This window comes from Mus caroli, unplaced genomic scaffold, assembly GCF_978045245.1.
Source record: "Mus caroli unplaced genomic scaffold, Mus_caroli_1 scaffold_11, whole genome shotgun sequence".
Classification (NCBI taxonomy): Eukaryota; Metazoa; Chordata; class Mammalia; order Rodentia; family Muridae; genus Mus; species Mus caroli.
Window position 1 is genome coordinate 35,259,044 of NW_028227266.1, and position 20,358 is coordinate 35,279,401.

At 37.1% G+C, this 20,358-nt stretch overlaps 1 protein-coding gene and 1 pseudogene across 1 annotated transcript; one reads left to right on the forward strand and one right to left on the reverse strand.

The window, feature by feature from the left end:
• LOC110301523 (glyceraldehyde-3-phosphate dehydrogenase pseudogene) overlaps positions 1–20,358 on the reverse strand; it is a 318,538-nt pseudogene that overhangs the window by 68,124 nt on the left and 230,056 nt on the right.
• LOC110302240 (olfactory receptor 8B8-like) lies at positions 10,942–11,895 on the forward strand. The gene has a single exon (XM_021173076.2). The coding sequence runs from the start codon at positions 10,951–10,953 to the stop codon at positions 11,893–11,895; it is 945 nt and encodes a 314-aa protein (XP_021028735.1). The 5' UTR covers positions 10,942–10,950.

The following is a 20,358-nucleotide window of genomic DNA, read 5'->3' on the forward strand; positions in this document are numbered from 1 at the left end:
TTGGTCTTCTGATTGTGTCCTGGATTTCCTGGATGTTTTGAGTTAGGATCCTTTTGCGTTTTGTATTTTCTTTGATTGTTGTGCTGATGTTCTGTATGGACCCTTCTGTACCTGAGATTCTCTCTTCCATCTCTTGTATTTTGTTGCTGATGCTCGAATCTATGGTTCCAGATTTCTTTCCTAGGGTTTCTATCCCCAGCATTGCCTCACTTTGTGTTTTCTTTATTGTGTCTACTTCACTTTTAGGTCTAATATGGTTTTGTTCATTTCCATCACCTGTTTGGATGTGTTTTCCTGTTTTTCTTTGAGGACTTCTACCTGTTTGGTTGTGTTTTCCTGTTTTTCTTTAAGGGCTTGTAACTCTTTAGGAATGTTCTCCTGTATTTCTTTAAGTGAGTTATTAACGTCCTTCTTGATGTCCTCTACCATCATCATGAGATATGCTTTTAAATCCGGCTCTAGCTTTTCGGTTGTGTTGGGGTGCCCAGGACTAGGTGGGGTGGGAATGCTGTGTTCTGATGAAGGTGAGTGGTCTTGATTTCTGTTAGTAGGATTCTTACGTTTGCCCTTCGCCATCTGGTAATCTCTGGAGCTGTGCAGAATATACTCGGTGGGGTCCTGGAACCAAGATGTCTGCTGTTGTTGCTCAGGCAAAGTGTTCCCCGAATGCATCCTTTTTATGAATCTATGGATTTTTGTTGGGGAATTGAGTCCATTGATGTTGGGAGATATTAATGACCAATGATTATTACTTCTTGTTATTTTGATGTTGGTAGTGGTACTGTATGTGTGTGTGTGTGTGTGTTGTGTGTGTGTGTGTGTGTGTGTGTGTGTGTGTGTGTGTGAGAGAGAGAGAGAGAGAGAGAGAGAGAGAGAGAGAGAGAGAGAGAGAGAGTCACAGAGATTCAGAGAGAGACACACAGAGCGAGACAGACAGGCAGACACACACACACACTCACACACACACAGAGAGAGAGAGAGAGAGAGAGAGAGAGAGAGAGAGAGAGTCACAGAGATACAGAGAGAGACACACAGAGAGAGAGACAGAGAGAGAGAGAGACAGAGAGAGAGAGGGGGGGGAGGGGAGGGGGAGAGGGAGAGGGAGAGGGAGAGGGAGAGGGAGAGGGAGAGGGAGAGGGAGAGGGAGAGGGAGAGGGAGAGGGAGAGGGAGAGGGAGAGGGAGAGGGAGAGAGAGAGAGAGAGAGAGAGAGAGAGAGAGAGAGAGGGAGAGGGAGAGGGAGAGGGAGAGGGAGAGGGAGAGGGAGAGGGAGAGAGAGAGAGAGAGAGAGAGAGAGATTCTCTTTTTTGTTTTGCTGGTGTGGAATTTTCTATTTCTTGTGCTTTCTTGGCTTTGATCACCCTCCTTATGTTGGAATTTTCCTTTTAGTATTACATATAGGGCTAGATTATTGAAAATTTATTGATTAGACTTGGTTTTGTCATGGAACATCTTGTTTACCTTTCTGTGGTGATTCAGTGTTTTGCTAGGTGTAGCAATCTGGGCTGGCATCTGTGATCTCTTAGAGATTGTAAGACATCTGCTCAGGCCCTTCTGGTTTTTAAAGTCTCTGTTGAGAAGTTTGGTGTAATCCTCATAAGCCTGCCTTTATATGTTACTTGGCCTTTATGCCCTGTGACTTTTAATATTCTTTCTTTTCTCTATGCACTTTGTGTTTTGACTATTACATGGTTGGGGAATTTTCTATTTTGTAAGCTATTCTGTAAGCTTCTTGCATGTTTACAGGTGACATTTTCTTTAGGTTGCTGACATTTTCTATCATTTTGTTAAGGATATTTTCTAAGCCCTTGAGTGGGAAGTCTTCTTATTCTCTTCCTACTGTTCTAGGTTTGGTATTTTCATTGTGTTCCAAATTTCCTGTATGCTTTGTGTTAGAAACTTTTTAGCTTTAGCATTTTCTTTGACTAATGTATAATTTTTTTTATTATATCTTCTATGCCTTAGATTCTGTCTTCCATCTTTTGTTTTCTGTTGGTGATGATTTTGTATCTATTTTCTGTTCTCTTTCCTAGATTTTCCATCTCCAGAATTGCCTCAGTTTGTCTTTTCTTTATTGCTTCTATTTCCACTTTCAGGACTTGAACAGTTTTATTCATTTCTTTTACTGGTTTGATTGTATTTTTCTATATTTCTTTATGTTTATTTGTTTCCTCTTTAAAGGACTCTACCTATTTGGTTGTATCTTCCTGTATTACTTTAAAGGATTTATTTATTTCTTTTTTAATATTCTCTATAATTTTCAGAACATTAGACTTAAGGTCATTTTCTTGTGATTCAAGTGTGTGTTGATATATTCAGGGCTTGCTGTAATAGGATATAGGATAACTGGGTTCTGGTGCTACCATATTGTCCTGGCTTTTATTGATTGTGTTCTTACACTGGCCTTTAGCCCTTGGGCTGTCCTGAGTACTGGCAGGCTTGATAGTCCCTGACAGAAGAAGATCACCATGTTTTTAGGTAGCACAGGTAGTTCAGTATTTCAGTAGGCCTCTAGAATTTCAGGTAGAGCTGCTTGTCCCTGGTGACAGAAGGCTTCCAGTGATGCAGGCAGAGCTGATAGACCTTGATGACTTTAGGCTGCTTGTTGTGCTGGGCAAAGGCAGGCCTGCAAGAATTCACATAGGAGTGGTTGCTGATTATTGCAGGCCTCTGTTTGTCCTGGGGAACAGTAGACCTCCTGGTATGTAGAAAGAGTTGTGGCTTGGGAGATGGTGTGCAGAGGGGGCAGGGCAGAGCTCCCTGATGCAGGAGTTTTCTAGAGGGGCCAGCAGGCAGGGATTCAGATAGGAGTCTCACCTGGTGAGACTCTGATTGCTGTAGGTATCTAGTATGGTTTGAGATATGGACCAGAAAATGGGATACAGAGAAGACAGGTCTGATCTCAAGGATTTGGAGTTTGCCAAGACTGGGGTATGAGGCTTGAGTAACTAAACTGGCTGTCCCTAGAAATAGAAGGCCTCCAAGGATGCAGAATAATTTGTGGCCAAGGAAAATGGAATCTAGAAGGCACAGGTTGGAACTCTTCATTTGTGGGTTTGCTCTGAAGGCTGGCAAGTAGAGACTGGCCCCTTTGTCTTTAATTTTTGTTATGCACACACACACACACACACACACACACACACACACACACACACACACACACACACTCATCCTACTCAGTGTGTAAAATGTTACCTTGATGTATATGTTTTCAGGGCTGATCATGAATAACCAATTTGTAAATTCTAACTATGTCCCAAATACTTGTCCTTATACTCTCTGATAAATGTAGTTCTCATTCTGTATCAGAAAAATTTCTCTTTGCAGCAGTTGGAAACATTACAAAAATAAATAAGTAATCAAAATTCAGAGTTGTGGAGCCCAGTTTCAACTAAGTCTAAGCGATCATTGAAGAAGAGGTAGTGAAAAGACTATAACAGCCAGGGAAACAGGGAATTTGTTGTGATATTTCATCTAGAATTGTCCGAATCTACATCCATGAATTTTCACCAACATGGTCTCCTAGCATGCCCTCAACAAGGACAATATCAAGAGACATGCTAATATCAGGTTGGGGGTATTCACCAGGTCTTAATCCCAGACATGATCTACAGGCAACTAACAAATGCCTAAAGGGGGAGAAGTTGTCTGTGTCTATTATTGTAAAGTATGCATAGTTGAAAACCGATTCTAATTTTCATTGAGACAGTATGCAACTTAGACAGGCCTTGAATTAGTTATCCTCCTGCCTCCACCTCTTCCTAGGTAGTGGACCTTCAATGTCACACCTACCCTTATTGATTCTCTCTCTCTCTCTCTTTTTTTTTTTTTTTTTTTTTTTGAGACAGAGTTTCTCTGTATAGCCCTGGCTGTCCTGGAACTCACTTTGTAGACCAGGCTGGCCTCGAACTCAGAAATCCTGCTTCCTCTGCCTCCTGAGTGCCCTAGTTGATTCTTAAGAGGCATTCAAAATACTGAAAATAACCATGATAAATAAAATTTATGAAATTAGCTGCTTGTTACTGGGAAAAATATACCCACCATGATTTTTTCCAGGGATGATGGACTTATAAACTTACAGATAGTATGACAGTATGTACAGGACCTGAGCAAATTCAAGCCAGATAAAAGTCCCAGGAAAAAGAGAATAAGGGAAGTTGGCATAATGTCCTCCCCCCTCTTTTGTTTTGTTTTGTTTTTAGATTTTTTTTAATTTGAAAATAGATTCTTTTCTCCTATAATATATTCTGATTACAATTTCCTGTAGTGGGTTGGCCTACTACTGTTTGTATTGTAATGCTAATTTGGGGTCTCCATGTCTGTTTGCTACAAAGATAAGAGAGACACTGAGTGACCCTGCTTCCAATTCATTGTGATTGATGAATAAACATGCCAACAGCAAATAGCTGGGTAGAAGAGAAGTAGGTAAGCTTGAGTTTTGGCAGGCTCAGAAGAAAGAGCAGGGAAGAGGAGAGGAAGAGGCATTCATGACATAGAAGACTGTGTAGGAGAGGAGAAAGAAGAGTCACCGTGGGTTAGCAGAGCCACCAAAAACTTGGCCATGTGTGTTGGCCAATTGGAGCAAAGAGCAGACCAGATGAAACATAGGAAGTAATAACTTGAGTTAACAATAGAAAGGTAGATTCTAACAGCATGGAGGGTAGGCAGTTGCTCAGCTATTGTGGTGCTTAAGGCATATTCAAATATAAAGGTTGTATGTGTGTGTTTCATCTGGGAACAGGAATGGTTTAAGGCAGAAAGAAACTTCGTGTTGGCATTATTTTTTAAAAACTTATTTACTACAATTTCCCATCCATTCATCCAATTCCTCCCAGTTTCTTCTCACCTCCTGTCCCTTACCTACAAATCAACTATTTTTCTGTCTCTCATTAGAAAAGAGTCATCTAAAAGATAACCACTAAGTATGACAAAATAAAATATAATATGATGGAGCAAAACTTTCATATTAAAGTTGGACACAGAAACACAACAGGAGGAAGAGTCCCAAGAACAGGTAAAAGACTCAGAGAGTCAGTTCTCATAATCAGGAGTCCAATAAAAATACTAAACTAGTAGCTATAATCTAAACTCAGAGGACCTTGTGTGGACTCATGTAGGTTCTGTGCTTGCTGCTTCAGTCTCTGGAAGCTCATATTCATCTTGCTTAGTTGAGGCAGAGGGTTGTATACTTCTGGTGTCCCCCAATCTTCTGACTCTTACCATCTTTTTGCCTTTGCTTTCGTGGGATTCTGTATACTCTGAGGGGAAGGATTTGATGGAGACCTTCAATCTAGACTCACTTTCTGCATAATATCTGGCTGTGGGTCTCTGTATCACTCTCATATGCTAATGGAAGAAGCCTCTTTGATTAGGACTGGTCAAAGCATTAACCTATGAGCATAGAAAAACATTATCAGGAATATTTATTCATTTATTTATTTATTTTAGGTTAGCTTTTCTTTTCTCTTTTTCTTTCTATTATTATTATTATTATTATTATTATTATTATTATTATTATATTATTATTATTATTTGGTTTTACTCTAGGGCTTTGGGTTATGCAGTATCTGATTCTTGGTCTCCCAAACAGTATTGAGAATAGGCTCCCTTATGTGGAGTATGCCTTCACTCAAAGCAAACATTGATTGGTTATTCCCACAAGTTCTCTGCCATCATTGCCCTAGCATATTTTGAAAGCAGGACAGGTTGTAGGTCAAATTTTTTGTGGCTAGGGTGGTGCCCATAGTTATTGCTCTTTCGGTAGCTTTCCAAGTACCTTCTCTTATGAAAAGAGCCATGGACTTCAGGTTCCTGTAGGCACTAGTTCGAATTCTTCATGTTCAATGAGTTGTCATCCTTGACAGTGGGGATCTGATGTCAGTTTGCCAAAAGCAAGTCTTTGTTCTAGCATCAGTCTCTGTTGTTTGGGAATCTCCATGGAAACTATTTGTCCAACAACTTAACCAAATACAATGCAGTCTTGACACTAAAAGCCTTGCCTGGCTAGAAGACATGGCCAGTTGAGACTCCATAAACTTTGTGACTAAGAGTCCTCACCAGGATCACCCTCACAGATTCCAGGAATTTTCTACTGAGTTAGGTTTCCATAGCACCAAAAAGTGCTTCCTAATTACAGCCATGTCTCCCTGCCCTTTCTTCCTCCACCCCATCCCTCCCAAGCTATCATTCCTGCTTCTGTGCACCCACAAAATCTATTCCATTTCCCTTTCCTAAGGATATCCATGCCTCCATTCTAGAAACCTCCTCTTTAACTAACCCATCTATGGAGTATAGTTTGCTTATCATTTACTTAATGACTAATAACCATTTAAAAGTGAATAAATATATTTCTTTCTCTGTTCTAGGCTAGCCAACTCAGTTTTATTTATTTATTTTTAGTTTCATCATTTACCTACAAATTTCACAATGTAATTTTTTTTAACATCTATGTAATACTCCATTGTGTAAATGTGCTACATTTCATTGTCCATTCTTCTGTTGAGTGACATATAGATTGTCTCCTGTTTCTGACTATTATGAATAAAGATGCAATGAACATGGTTGAGCAAGTGTTCGTGGGGTAGGATGAAGTGTTCTTTGGGTGTTATATTTGAACAAGAGTAGTATAGTCGTTTCTTGAGGGAGAAAGATTCCTAATTTTATGAAGACCATTATATGATTGATTTCCATAGTGGCTGTACATGTTTGCATTCACACCAGGAATGGAAGAGTATTTCCTTTGCTCTACAGTCCCATAAGCATGAGCTGTAACTTGTTTTATTGATCTTGGTCACTCTACCAGGCACAACATTAAATCTCAATGTAGTTTTGATTTCCATTTTTTCTGATTATTAAGGACATTGCACATTTCTTTAAATGTTTCTCAGCCATTTGAGATTACTCTATTGAGAATTCTCTATTTTGATCTGCTCCACACTTTAAAATTAGATTATTTGTGTTTCTGATACCTGATTTCTTAAATTCTTTGTATATTTTTAATATTAATCCTCTCTCAGATACAGAATTGATAAAAGTGTTTTACCATTCTGTGGCTGCCATTTTGTCCTGCTGCCTTACAGAGCTTTTCAGTTTCATGGGATTTCATTGATTAATTAATTGTTGATCTTAGTGCCCATACTATGGATGTTCTGTTCAGAAAGTCATTTCCTGTGCCAATGCATTCAAAGTTATCCCCCATTTTCTCTTCTACCAGGTTTACTGTATCTGGTTTAATCTTGAGGTCCTTGACCTGCTTGGACTTAAGTTTTCTGCAGCATTGTTAGTATGGATCTATTTGCAACATTTTGTATGAAGATATCTGGTTTGACAAGCATTATTTGCTCACTATATTTTCTTTTTTCCAGGTGTATTTCCCTCTTTATAAAAAAATCGGGTGTCCATAAGTTTGCAGATTTATGTCTGGGTCTTCATTTTTATTACACTGATTAATATACTGATAATATATTAATATAATTTTTCTTCCAATTTCATGTTGTTTTTATTATATAACTCTTCAGTAAAACTTGAAACACGAAAGGGTGGCACTTCAAGGTGTTCTTTTATTGTTGAAGACACTTTTAGCTATTCTGGTTTTTGCTCTATATTTGAAATTGGGAATTGTCTTTTCACAATCTGTTAAAAAAATGTATTAGAACTTTAATGGGGATTGCTTTGACTTTGTAGATTGCTTTTGACAAGATGGTTATTTTCACTATGTTAAGTATACTGATCCATAAGGGTGGAAGGTCTTTCCATCTTCTGATACTTTCTTCAATTTATTTCTTCAAAGTTTTGAAAAGTTTTAAAAGTATTTACTAGTGACATAAAAATTTGCTCACACAAAATAATCTAGAAATCCTTAGCTTAATTTCTGAAAAAGCTATCCAAAAGGCTAATACAAAATTCAATTTATAGCAGAAATTGAACTTAGTTCATCAATAGTTTCATATTCATAGAAAGAGTCTGAAAGTTGTGAACCATTGTTTTTGTTAAAGCAGCCCTACTTACCTCATTTTTATTTCAGATGGCTCTTTAAAACACACAGCCAAATGAAACTGTACAAAAGATTTTTATTATAGCTCTCAACAGAAGCATCCAGATGATCCAACACATAACTTCACCTCCCAGTGCACACATTAGTTACCAAATACTACCTGGAAGTGTTGAAAACCAAAAGCTTAGTGAGGGCTGCAGGATAACTCTTACACATTGTAGAACTCTCACTTTTTCTCAAGAACTCTCACAGAGTATGTGATAAATACTGGGTAGGGCAATCAGTGAATTTGTGCATGCTGTGTGTTAGTAAACATTAATATTCTTTTGCTTGTTTGTCTGACAGAGGCTCTTTGTTCATAGTTAGCCTGGTTCAAATGGAACTCCCTATGTAGACCAGGCTAGCTTTGGACTTAAAGATATGCTCACTCTATCCTCTGCCTTCTGAGTATTGAGATTACAGACATGCATCTCCATACTAAGCTTTTATATTATTTCAATTTTAATATTTACATAGGATGGAGAGCAGGTCTCTCTACCACTGGAGCTCACATGAGTCATTGCACTTATTTTGTAAGTAAGTTAACCTCATTTTGGATCCTGGAAAACAATGGAATTTCTCAGGACCATAGACAGCTACTTAGATATGTGGAGAGTTTTCTATTTATAACAATGTGATTTGACCCTGCTAAGATAGTAATCACATGTAACTTATAAGTCCTGGAAGAGCTCAGTAAGAATCCTTCCCATGATATGCTCCCTCCTCCCTCCCTTTCTCTCTCCTTCCCTCTCACCCTCCCTCCCATCATCTCCCAGGAAAGGGAGAGGCTTGATTTTTTTTTAATCACACAATGTCTCTATTTAGTTAATTAGAGTTACTCCAAGATGTTTTATATTATTCGAGGTTATTGTGGAAGGTGCCGTTTCTCTAATTTCTAGCTCAGAGCATTTGTTACTTGTATATAGGAGAATTGCTGGTTTTTTTTTTTTTGAGTTAATATTATATCCAGCCATTTTGCTAAATGTGTTTATCAGCTGTAGAAATTCTCCAAGCAGAGCTTTTAGGGTCATTTATGTTTACTATTACATCAACTGCAAATAAGAATACTTTAATTTTTTCCTTTTGTAACTTCTTGATGTCCTTCAGTTGTCTTATTGCTCTAGCTAGAACTTCAAGTACTATATTGAATAAATATTAAGAGAGTGGATAACCTGGTCTTCTTTCTAGTGGATTTTAGTGAAAATGCTTTGAGTTTGTCTCCATATAATTTAATGATTACCATTGGCTTGTTCTAAATTGCCTTTATTATGTTCAGGAATGTCCTTTGTATTCTTAATCTCTTCAGAATTTTTATCAAGAAGGAGTGTTGGATTCTTTTAAAGGTCTTTTTTCCCATCTAGTTAGAGGATTATGGTTTTCTTTCTATTTCAGTTTGTTTATATGATGGATTATATTTATTAGTTTATGCATACTAAACCATCCTTGCATTCCTGGGATGAAACCTACTTGATCATGTTGGATAATATTTTTAATATGTTCTTAGATTTGGTTTACAAGTATTTTACTGAGTATTTTTGCATCAATATTCATGAGGAAATTGGACTCTAATTCTCTCTCTTTCTTGAGTCTTTGTGTGTTTTGTTAATCAGTGTGACTGTAGCCTCATGAAATAAATTTCTCAATGTTTCTTCCTCTGTTTCTATTTTTGGAATAATTTGAGGATCATTGGTATTAGCTCTCCTTTGAAAGTCTGGTAGAGTTAATTCTACCTCCCCCAACACCACCTTTTGTAGGAAGATGCTGAATGACTTTCTTTTTCATCTATTTTACTAGGGGTATAAGCTTATATAAATTGTTTGTCTCATCTTGATTTAACTCAGTACATGGTATTTGTCAAAAAATTTTTCCCTGAGGAGTTACTTATACTCACATAGATGGGCCTAAATTCATATACTTACCGGAAATGTTGACATTATTCAGTGGGTTTAAGAAAATAGAGAGAAAAGGAAAGACAATGTTGTGATGGGATACAGGAGGATAGAGGAGAAATTGAGGTGAAGTTAGGGATGAACTTGACCAAAACACAATATACACATCTATAAAATTTTTAAACAATAAACAAAACAATGCTTACTACATCCAATAAGCCAGTATCATCATTATTGAACAAGTCTGTAAGAACTATAGCAACAAAGGCTCATCTCTGGGGGAAATATCTGAGAAACACTGCTTTTCCAATTTTAATTAGATCTCTATAATTACAGACTCATAAAACCCTCTTGGGCCATTACCAGGCAACTCTTATGACATTAATAGATGCTATTTGCCAACTTCTGATCTGGAGAAAACATAAAAGATTATTATCTACAACCAATGGCTTTTCTTAATCAGGAAGAATGAGGGCTCTTGATTTCCAGTCCAAAATTATTTTTTCTTATCACCAGAAAGTCAAAAGTAGTAACAGTAGAAAAGAACATTATTTTTCTGGACAATAAACAGTATAGCTCCTCAATGTCATGTGTATTTGACCCTCTGTGAGGACAGAGTGAAAAGGTCAGTAAGGTTACTTCTGAAGTGTGTTCACAAAGGTAAGTATTGAATGCATGCATGTGGTTATTTTATTATTTTTTTTCCCAAACCACCTCTGACAGAGTCAGTGAGCCTCTGATATGCCTGTTTCTTTTTCTTTTCATTTTATTCTTGTACCTGTAGTGGGTCATTGGTGCCCTGCATATTATTCCTAAAGAAATAGCTTTCTGTATATTTATGGTTATTTCTGTAACTTGGGTTTCCCCACTAGTTTCTTTCAGCTCCAATAGAATGTAGAAAACACAGGCACAGAAAAGGATTGGCTTGATTTTATCTTTCTTTTCTCATTCTTAGTCATATATTGAAGGGAATAAGTTGGAGAGGGCTTGGATTTTATTGTAATGTTATTACATTTACTCTTCTCACAGATATGAATTGGGGAAGAATGGCTTTAGGAAATGACTCTTCAGTGAAAGAATTTATCCTGCTTGGCTTGACACAGCAGCCAGATCTCCAACTGCCTCTCTTCTTCTTCTTCTTGGGAGTATATATATTCTCCGTGGTGGGGAACCTGGGCTTGATTGTTTTGATTGTGTTGAATCCTCACCTGCAAACCCCTATGTACTACTTTCTCTTTAACCTTTCCTTCACAGATCTCTGCTACTCCACTGTCATAACCCCCAAAATGCTGGTGAGTTTTGTGAAGCAGAACACCATCTCTCATGCTGAGTGCATGACTCAACTCTTTTTCTTTTGCTTCTTTGTTATTGATGAATGCAACATTTTGACAGCAATGGCTTATGACAGATATGCTGCCATCTGTAAGCCCCTGCTTTACCAGGTCACCATGTCCCATCGTGTCTGCCTCTTGATGACAGTTGGGGTGTATGTGATGGGGTTTGTGGAAGCTATGGCACATACTGCCAGTATGGTACACCTGATCTTCTGTGATAGCAACATCATCAATCACTACATGTGTGAAATAAATGCTCTTCTAAAGCTATCCTGCACAAGCACTTCCATCAATGAGCTGGTGGTTTACATTGTTGTAGGTTTTAATGTAATAATGCCCACTCTGACTATCTTTATTTCTTATACCTTGATCCTTTCCAACATCCTCAGCATCCATTCTGCAGAAGGTAGGTCAAAAGCCTTCAGTACCTGTGGCTCCCATATGATTGCTGTTTCTCTTTTCTTTGGAGCTGCAGCCTTCATGTATCTTAAGCCTTCTAGTGCATCAGAGGATGAAGATAAAGTATCTACCATTTTTTATACCATTGTGGGCCCAATGTTGAATCCTTTCATCTACAGTATAAGGAATAAGGATGTCCATATTGCTCTTAGAAAAACTTTGAAGAGAAGCATTTTTATTTAAGTAGAATCTGTGTTTGCTATGAGAGGAAAATCTTAGAGCATGTGTGGTATACAGCTAGAGAGAGGATTGGAGAGATAGCTTAATGACCGAGGATTTGCTTACAAGCACAAGACACTGGATTTGAACCATAGCCTTTCAAATCAGCAATAGCAAACAAACAAACATACAAAAAACAAAAAACAACCAAATCATCCAAACAAAAACAAACAAACAAAATAACCCCAAAAGAGCAACAATTAAAAAATATGAGAATAATTTGTTTTCAAATATTGTTAATATTACGCAAAATTAAGTTAATTGTATGGGAAAGTTCAGAGGTAAAGAAAATAAATATCCTTTCCACTACAAAGAAAAGTTTCTTTTCTAATTTCTCAAAACCATTTATATATTTTTTCACTATTGAAAACTGATCAAACACATTTTCCTTTTTTTTTTTTTGTGGCTAGCCTTAAAAATCACAACTATTTAAATACAAAACACTGGATTATATTCTCAGAAATGGTAGGATCATGAGACTAAAAAAATACACATTTTATTTTCTATTTTTGCCAGTGTGACTTTGGAGACTCAGGTTCTGTTGCATGCTTGGCTCTTCTACTAAGCTACATCAAAAGCACAATTATGAGGTCTTGCTTAGAATACCTCTAGAAGTTTTATGTCTCTGTGCCACTGAGATACTGATTTCAGAAGTTTTAGAAAAAGTAACTCAATAATTCAGTTAATAATATGCTGGGAAGATTTTTAGGAGATTTTATTTTAAAGCTTTCCAGTTTCTCCAAAGACTGAAGTATGGATGGGAAATGTCCTTTTCAGTCTAGTCTTTTCTCTATAGGCGTAAGTCAGTTTGGTAAAGAGGAGTTGATGTATTGTGAATCCAGGAGAGCTGGCCCCAGTTGTAGGGGTGCAGGAAAGCCTGATGTTTGATCAGCTGAGATATCTTTCATGCTCACATCCAACACCTCAACATCTTCCTGCTGGGGTACATTAGGGGACCAGTTCTACAGATCCAAAACTACAGGATCGCCCTGATACAAGGCAATAGTAGAATATCTAAAAGGAGTCCCAGAGAGGTTCAAGTATTGATAGAAATGCAGAAGCCAGAGGCCTGGTAATAGACCAATGACTTACTGCAATGTATGTTTGCAAGCAAAGAAGTATGTATAAACATTATACTTTTTTTCCCTTGAGAAAGAATTGTATGGTGTAGCCTAGTATGGCCATGAAATTAATATTTTTCTTAACTTTGTCTCTTGAGGACTGAGATTATAGGAATGTACCACTACTGTATGTTTACAACTTCTGTGTTAATGATGACCTGCTGGAAGTTCCAAGAGAACTGCCTTTGCTAGTATATGTGTTAGCAGCTGATCATAACTGTTGCTGTCACTGTCATTACTATTGATTTCTAGAGAATTTGTTTTAATATAATACAAATTAGAGTTAATTCAGGACTATTTAATAATTATATATATTTATGACAATTGTATTTAACATTATAGTTGTGAAGGCCATTCAAACTGTAATATAGAATGCAAATATAATTTGTCACAAATAACATATGCATATGGAGAGAAATCCCACGGGCATATTTAAAAACAGCTAAGGAAGCACATGTTTTTGTTCTATAGGGAATGGATGTAGTATCTTTCCATGCCAGACAAGGACCAATATCCATGAATATACACACAGTTTGCGAGGATTTTGTTGGAGAAATAGTACCATTCTTACATATTTATTATTTATTTACTCATTTAATGCAAAACAGTTATACCAAGGGAATGAAGATAACCACAAGTCATATAAGCTAGGTTAGTATATCTGAGACTCATTCACAAGGTAGTGTAATATTAAAAGCTTTATTTCTGAAGACAAGATATATTGTTGAGCGATCTGTAAAACAGGAGTATACATGTGCATATATAAATGGATTCTCTTAAGAATAAAGTAGAAATTCTCAGCAGCAGGTGATTTCATGCTACTTCAATGAGGTTGACAGCCTCCTTTTGTCTCTTAGTGACATGAAACACATCAAGTCTTACTAATCCTGATGGTTCTGTCTCAGTGCAGTTCCTGTCTGTCTTCACTTTCTTTATAGATGAGTGATTATCATGAAGAAGCTTTTGTTGGTGTCCTATTCCCTAGAACAGTGGACTGGCTGTAACAGTACTAGGCTCTAAATAATGTGATTAGTTTAAATAAATTTGGAATATTAAGGTTATCCCTAAACCAATCTGACTAGTGTCCTTATACAGAAAGAAAATGGGGACACATATCCATTAAAAATGGACATACACATAGGAAGAGCCAGATGAGAACAGCAAAAGCACAGATGTCTGTAATCCAAAGAAAGAGGAAACCTCAGAAGACCCGACACAGAAGCCATACTTGATGATATACTTGTGGAAACCAGAGCTCCAAGGAAATTATCTTCTTTGTTTAAACCATAGTTTTATTGCACTGTTTAAATTTTTAATTTTTATGGCTGACAAAAGTAAGTGTCACAGTGGTATAACTTATAAATTTCAAATCTTTGTGTATCAGGCATTAAACATTCGACTTTACATATGTTGTGCTATATATAAACATTCCTCCTTTTAATTTTGTATATGATACAACTTGTCAATGAGTTACCCATAATACCTCTAGCCCTACCTGGTATCCAGGTAGGTCTTGAATGCAACAGCATCTGGATTTGTTAGCATTATTGGAATGAATAATGAATAATCACACCAGGTTACATTATATTCATAAGAGCCGATAGTGAGAAAAACATAAAGTGGATCAAATGAACAAACACACTTCCAGTTGTGGTGTATATATTGTATTACACACTGTAATCCCACAGATGGGAGTCTGAAGCAAAAAGATGATCAATTCAAGCCCCTCCTTAAAACCACATACTGAGTTATAAACCAGCATGTGATATATAAGGGAACTGTATCATTCAAAACGAACAAACCAACCAACAAACCAACAACACTACCCAATCAACCATCAAACCAATAAATCCAGGAAAAAAATTAGATAAAACAAAAAAATTAATAAAGAGAAAAAAGTAAAAGTGTAATGCAGTCTGAAACTTTGGGAAGATGCAATTTTATTTAAAGAAATATAGTTTTAAGTTGATGAATAATATTTGCACATTTTTTAGTGCCAATGTTTGGTAAAGTGACTTGTACTGTTCACCTGAAAGTTAAATTGTGGGATTACAACTATGAGAAGAAGGAAGACAGCCATTTAGGTTGAGAACACAAATCTAGGCTCCAAGAGAAAGAAATGATAGTTTTCAAAATGGCCTCTGAACAAACATATAGTACAAAGGCTAAGGTGTCAAGTTTATGCCCACTTCATCACACTGTAACAATCCACAGGCCCAACTGCAGAGTCTGTGCTTTTAGCAAACATCTATGAAAAGTTCCCAGGCCACCACCATCATCATAATCCACAAACCAGGAAGATATCCATAGCAAAGCTAAGCCAGGGAATATATATTATGTTGTTCACTTGCAAGAAAGCCAAGCTTAGTGATTTTCAAGTTAACTCAAAGCAAGAGAAGCTACAGGGTTTACTTAGAATTCAAAACAATGTAAAAATCAGATTCATTAAATCTTCAGGAAGTATAGAGGGAATATCTTATAAACATTACCTGTCAAAAAGAAGCCGAGGCCAAGGACATGAGAGGGAGAGGTGGGGGGTGGGGGAGATCAGGCTGACTGTGTGGCCTCATAGAATGAGTTTGGCAGTGTTCCCTCTGCTTCTATTTTGTGAAATAGTTTTAGTAGTATTGTTGTAGTTCCTTTTTGAAACTATACACTAAAACCATCTGGGCTATTTTGATTGGAAAAGTTTTAATGAGTGCTTCTGTTTCCTCAGCAGATATAGAACTATTTAGATAGTTTACCTGATCCTGTTTTAACTTTGGTAAGGGGTATCTATCTAGAGAATCATTCATTTCTTTTTTATCTTTTTCAATTTTGTGGAGTACAGGCTTTTGAAGTAATGATTCCATGAAGTTCCTCAGTGTCTGTTGTTATGCCTTCTCATTTTTGATTTTGTTAATTTTGATGCTGACTCTCTCCATTTTAGCTAGTTTGGCTAAGATTTTGTCTATCTTTTGATTTTCTCAAAGAAACAGCTCATGTTTTCATTGAGGCTTTGTACTGTTTTCTTTGTTTCTAACTCATTGATAGAATCCCTGAGTTTATTTCCTGCCTTTTGCCTTTCTTGGGTGTGTTTGCTTCTTTTTTTCTAGAGCTTTCAGGTGTACTTTTAAATATAAGAACCTTCTAATTTCTTTATGAAGGGACTTAGTGCTATGAATTTGCAACCTAGAAGTGTATTCTTTGTATCATGTCAGTTTGGGAATGTTGTGCCTCCATTTTCATTGAATTCTAGGAAGTCTTTAATTTCTTTTGGTATTTTTTCCATGACCCAGTGATTATTGAGTAGAATGTTACTCAGTTTCTACGAGTTTGTAGGTTTTCTGTTGTTTCTTTTGTTGTTGAAGGGCAGCTTTAGTCCATGGTGGTCTGATAAGTTGCAAGGGGTTATTTCAATTTTTTCTATCTTTTCAGGCTTGCTTTGTGATCAATTATATGGTCATTTTTGGAGAAAGTTCTGTGAGGGTCTGAGAACCAGGTATATTCTTTTGTGTTTGTGTGAAAGGTTCTGTATATATTTGTTAGGTCCATTTGAATTTTAAAATCGAGTGTGTGTGTGTGTGTGTGTGTGTGTGTGTGTGTGTGTGTGTGTAAAAGACACCACAAGAAGTCCTACAGAGTCAACTAACGAGCACACAGGGGCTCACTCTTTCTGAATCATCAACTAAGGAATGTGCAGGGGCTAGAATTAGGCCCCCTACACATTTATAGCCATATGCAGATGGTCTTTATGTGATCTCCTAACAAGTGGAGTAGGTGTGGTCTCTGATTCTGTTGCCTGCCATTGCATCACCTTCCCCTAACTGTATTGCCTGGTTGGACCTCAGTGGGAGGGGATGTGCTTAGTTCTGTTTATACTAGATATCCCAGGTTGGGGTAGTACCAAAGGTGGCTTCTACCTCTCTGAGGAGAAGAGGAAAGGGTAATGGGGCTAGAGATTTGTAAGGGTGGAACTGGGAGGGGAAGAAGGAGGGGGTCTGTGATTGGCATGTTAAGGGAATAAATAAATAAATAAAAAGGATAAGAAGAGATTTGCAAGGAAAGGCTGAGGAGGTGAACATAAGAAGACATGGAGAGGAAACCAGCCAAGTTTCAAAATTCAGGTTAGAAGAAAAAAGATAAGATAGGGGTTAGTCACACAAAAGCTAAAGCTTATTGCATAAGCATTTATTAATAAATATTTAGTCTCAGAGTTGTTATTCTTGGAATTAAGTAGTCAAGGAACAGAAAAATCCCTGATGGAAAAGTCACAGTTCCCATCAAGGAAGTTTCCAAAAGGAAATCTGAAAATGTTCACATCTTGTCCACTTGGGGGCATGCTGAGCTATTTAAAACAAAACAAACAGCAACAACAAAACCAATATAGGTTATAGGAGAAGTCTATGCAAAGAGATTGTTTATTTTGGATTGACTGCAGCTCAAAGACATGGATTCAGGATGCTGCAAATACCATGTTGCAGGGCTGTAACAATTTTATGAAGACTTTCATAATAACAGAACAAAGGAAAATAAAACAAAAATCAATGCATTTCCAAAATACCAGGAGATTTACTAGGTAGGTGATTAGAGCAGGGTGGAAATGTCTTTGTTATGGTCCTCAGATGCTGTCTGCTGACCTTTTCAGCCTTTGAGTTATAGAAACTAGTGATTAGTTAGTACATTCGAAAGGATTTTTCCTGATTATTATCAGAGGGAGGATAGGGTTAAGGAGTTGGTGAGTGAGGGATAACCAACACCAAGCTGTGATTAGGACATCTACATCATACTTCCTTACCCCAAGGTGCAAACAAGTTCTTGGAAGATTGGGCAGAAATATCTTAAGAGCAGGAGGGAGGGGATATCGGCAGGAAAACAAAGAGATCATTTATTTTGGATTGACTGCAGCTCTTTTGGATATGAAAAGGGGATGTAGCAGGGCACTTTACCAATGGTCTGTATCCCAGTGTACAGAATTCTAATCTCTTAAATGTAAAGAAATACTTATTCATCAGAATAACAAAATCTAAATACATTTTAAAGAAATAATTAGTTTTACCACACAGTGTTTTTGTTTAAAAACCAAAGTACAACTTTTTTTCTGAATTCTTAAATATTCACACTTGACTACTTAAATAGGGAATCAAAATATAAACAGCATAATAAATAATACACAGTACATATATATGTTGTAGGAATTATTCAATTCTACTGGCATTAATTATATTTGCTTCTCTATAAATCACTGCATGGATCCTATCACCCATATTCAAGGAACTGCATAATTCCTAGTATGACATTCATATCAACTATCATGAACTAGGATACAAACATGTGTATTGTTTCTTCCCTTCCTAATTTATCATCATAAGGAAATCCTAAAGGAGATCCACCATTAATATCTAATGAAGTGCGGAAGAACTCCATAAGCCTCAAGCTAATTGCATCTGCTCAACAGCATGGCCATCTTGCTTTCAGCTCTGTAAATTTCTTTCACATCCTTTTTGAATCATTAACTAATGCTATGATCTCTACTGCATAATAATTCATGGGTCTCTCTCTCTCTCTCTCTCTCTCTCTCTCTCTCTCTCTCTCTCTCTCTCTCTCTCTCTGTGTGTGTGTGTGTGTGTGTGTGTGTGTGTGTGTATGTGTGTGCACACATGAGCTATGTTCCTTTTTTTCTGGTAAATGTAAAAGACTCTGACTGCCAGTAAATGTAAGACTCTATGACTAATCAGCTCGACATATTCAGAGCAAAAGCCTCCTACAGGAATGTGGACACACAAATATGGGGTCAGCACGAAGTTCTCTGAAGGGAGGGAGGCAGGCTAACTTAACCAAGTCTCTATTCATCTCATTCCTGTGGCCAAGATATTAAAACTAGCTTACAGACTAGCAAGAAACTCAGCAATATGATCTCTGACTTAGTGTTTCTAGTTCTTGCATTTGACCCTTTGTGTACTAGCTGTATTGTTAGTCTGGTAACAAGACAGATTTTGCAACTCCAGGTGTTACTTCAGGAACACAATAACATCATTTGTCCCTTTACAGAAACTGATGTGTGCTGTATGCATGAGGATTTTATGTGTGATTATACTGAGGGGCATTCTTTCATACTTAACCTCTAATGTAAGTAACACAAATTTACTATATTTCTTTCTCACTCAGAAAATAATCTTTGTAAACTAGTTTTTATCTTTTATTCATCCTCTTTGCAGCTAGAATGGAGTAGAGGAGACTGTATTTAGATGCTAGGGTACAGTATATAAAGCTTATGGTACCAAATATCTCTCGTCATCTCATGAATTCTTCACTATGATATCCAAAACCTTGCAAATGTGTCCAAAGAACTGTATGGTTTCTTCCTTAGAGGAATTTTCTTTCTTGCTAGTCATTATATGGAAATTGAGATATCTAATAAAATAATGGAGACATGAATGAGTCCTAGGAATTACGGAAAGTTTTGAAAGATTTATACTGTGTATACCACCTCAGTGCGCAGCCTTACATATCATATAGTGTATGTAATGGTACATATTTACTCAAGAACAGTAAAAACCTCCAGTGCCTGTGGCTCTCACATGGTTGCCTTTTGTCTTATCATGGAGTTCAGAGCATTTATGTATTTAAATATTTATTTAGTATGCATCATGGATTATTCTTCTGATTTATATACTAATATCATGTCATGTACAATACTCTAATCTATAGTCTCTAAAAAAATGATGTAACAATTGCACTGATGGATGCCCTGATGAAATTCCAGAGATAGCTATTTTATTTGGATGTAAAAACATGTAAAGAAGTTGAAGGACCTTATCTTTTCTGTATACAGAAAGCTACTTTTTCATGCATGTATGATTTACACTTGTTGCCACATCTTCCCTTCAAGAGAATTGTCTTAATAACTTTTCTTTCAATAGTCTTCTTTAATTTTAATTTTTAAAATTTTTTAAGGTATTTGTTTCATTTACATTTCCAATGCTATCCCAAAAGTTCCCCACACCATCCCTCACCAACTCCCCCATCCACCCACTCCCACTTCTTGGCCCTGGCATTCCCCTGTACTGAGGTATATAGTTTGCAGGACCAATGGGTCTCTCTTTCCACTGATGGCAGAATAGGCCATCTTCTGATACATATACAGCTAGAGACACCAGCTCCAGGGGGTACTGGTTAGTTCATATTGTTGCTCCGCTTATAGGGTTGCAGTCCCCCCAGCTCCTTGGGTACTTTCTCTAGCTCCTCCATTTGGGGCCCTGTGATCTATCCAATAGCTGACTGTGAGCATCCACTTTTGTGTTTACTAGGCCCAAGAATAGCCTCA

Coding starts and splice junctions, on each gene's coding strand:
- LOC110302240 (XM_021173076.2), top strand. CDS start 10,951: ATGAATTGGGGAAGAATGGCTTTAGGAAATGACTCTTCAGTGAAAGAA.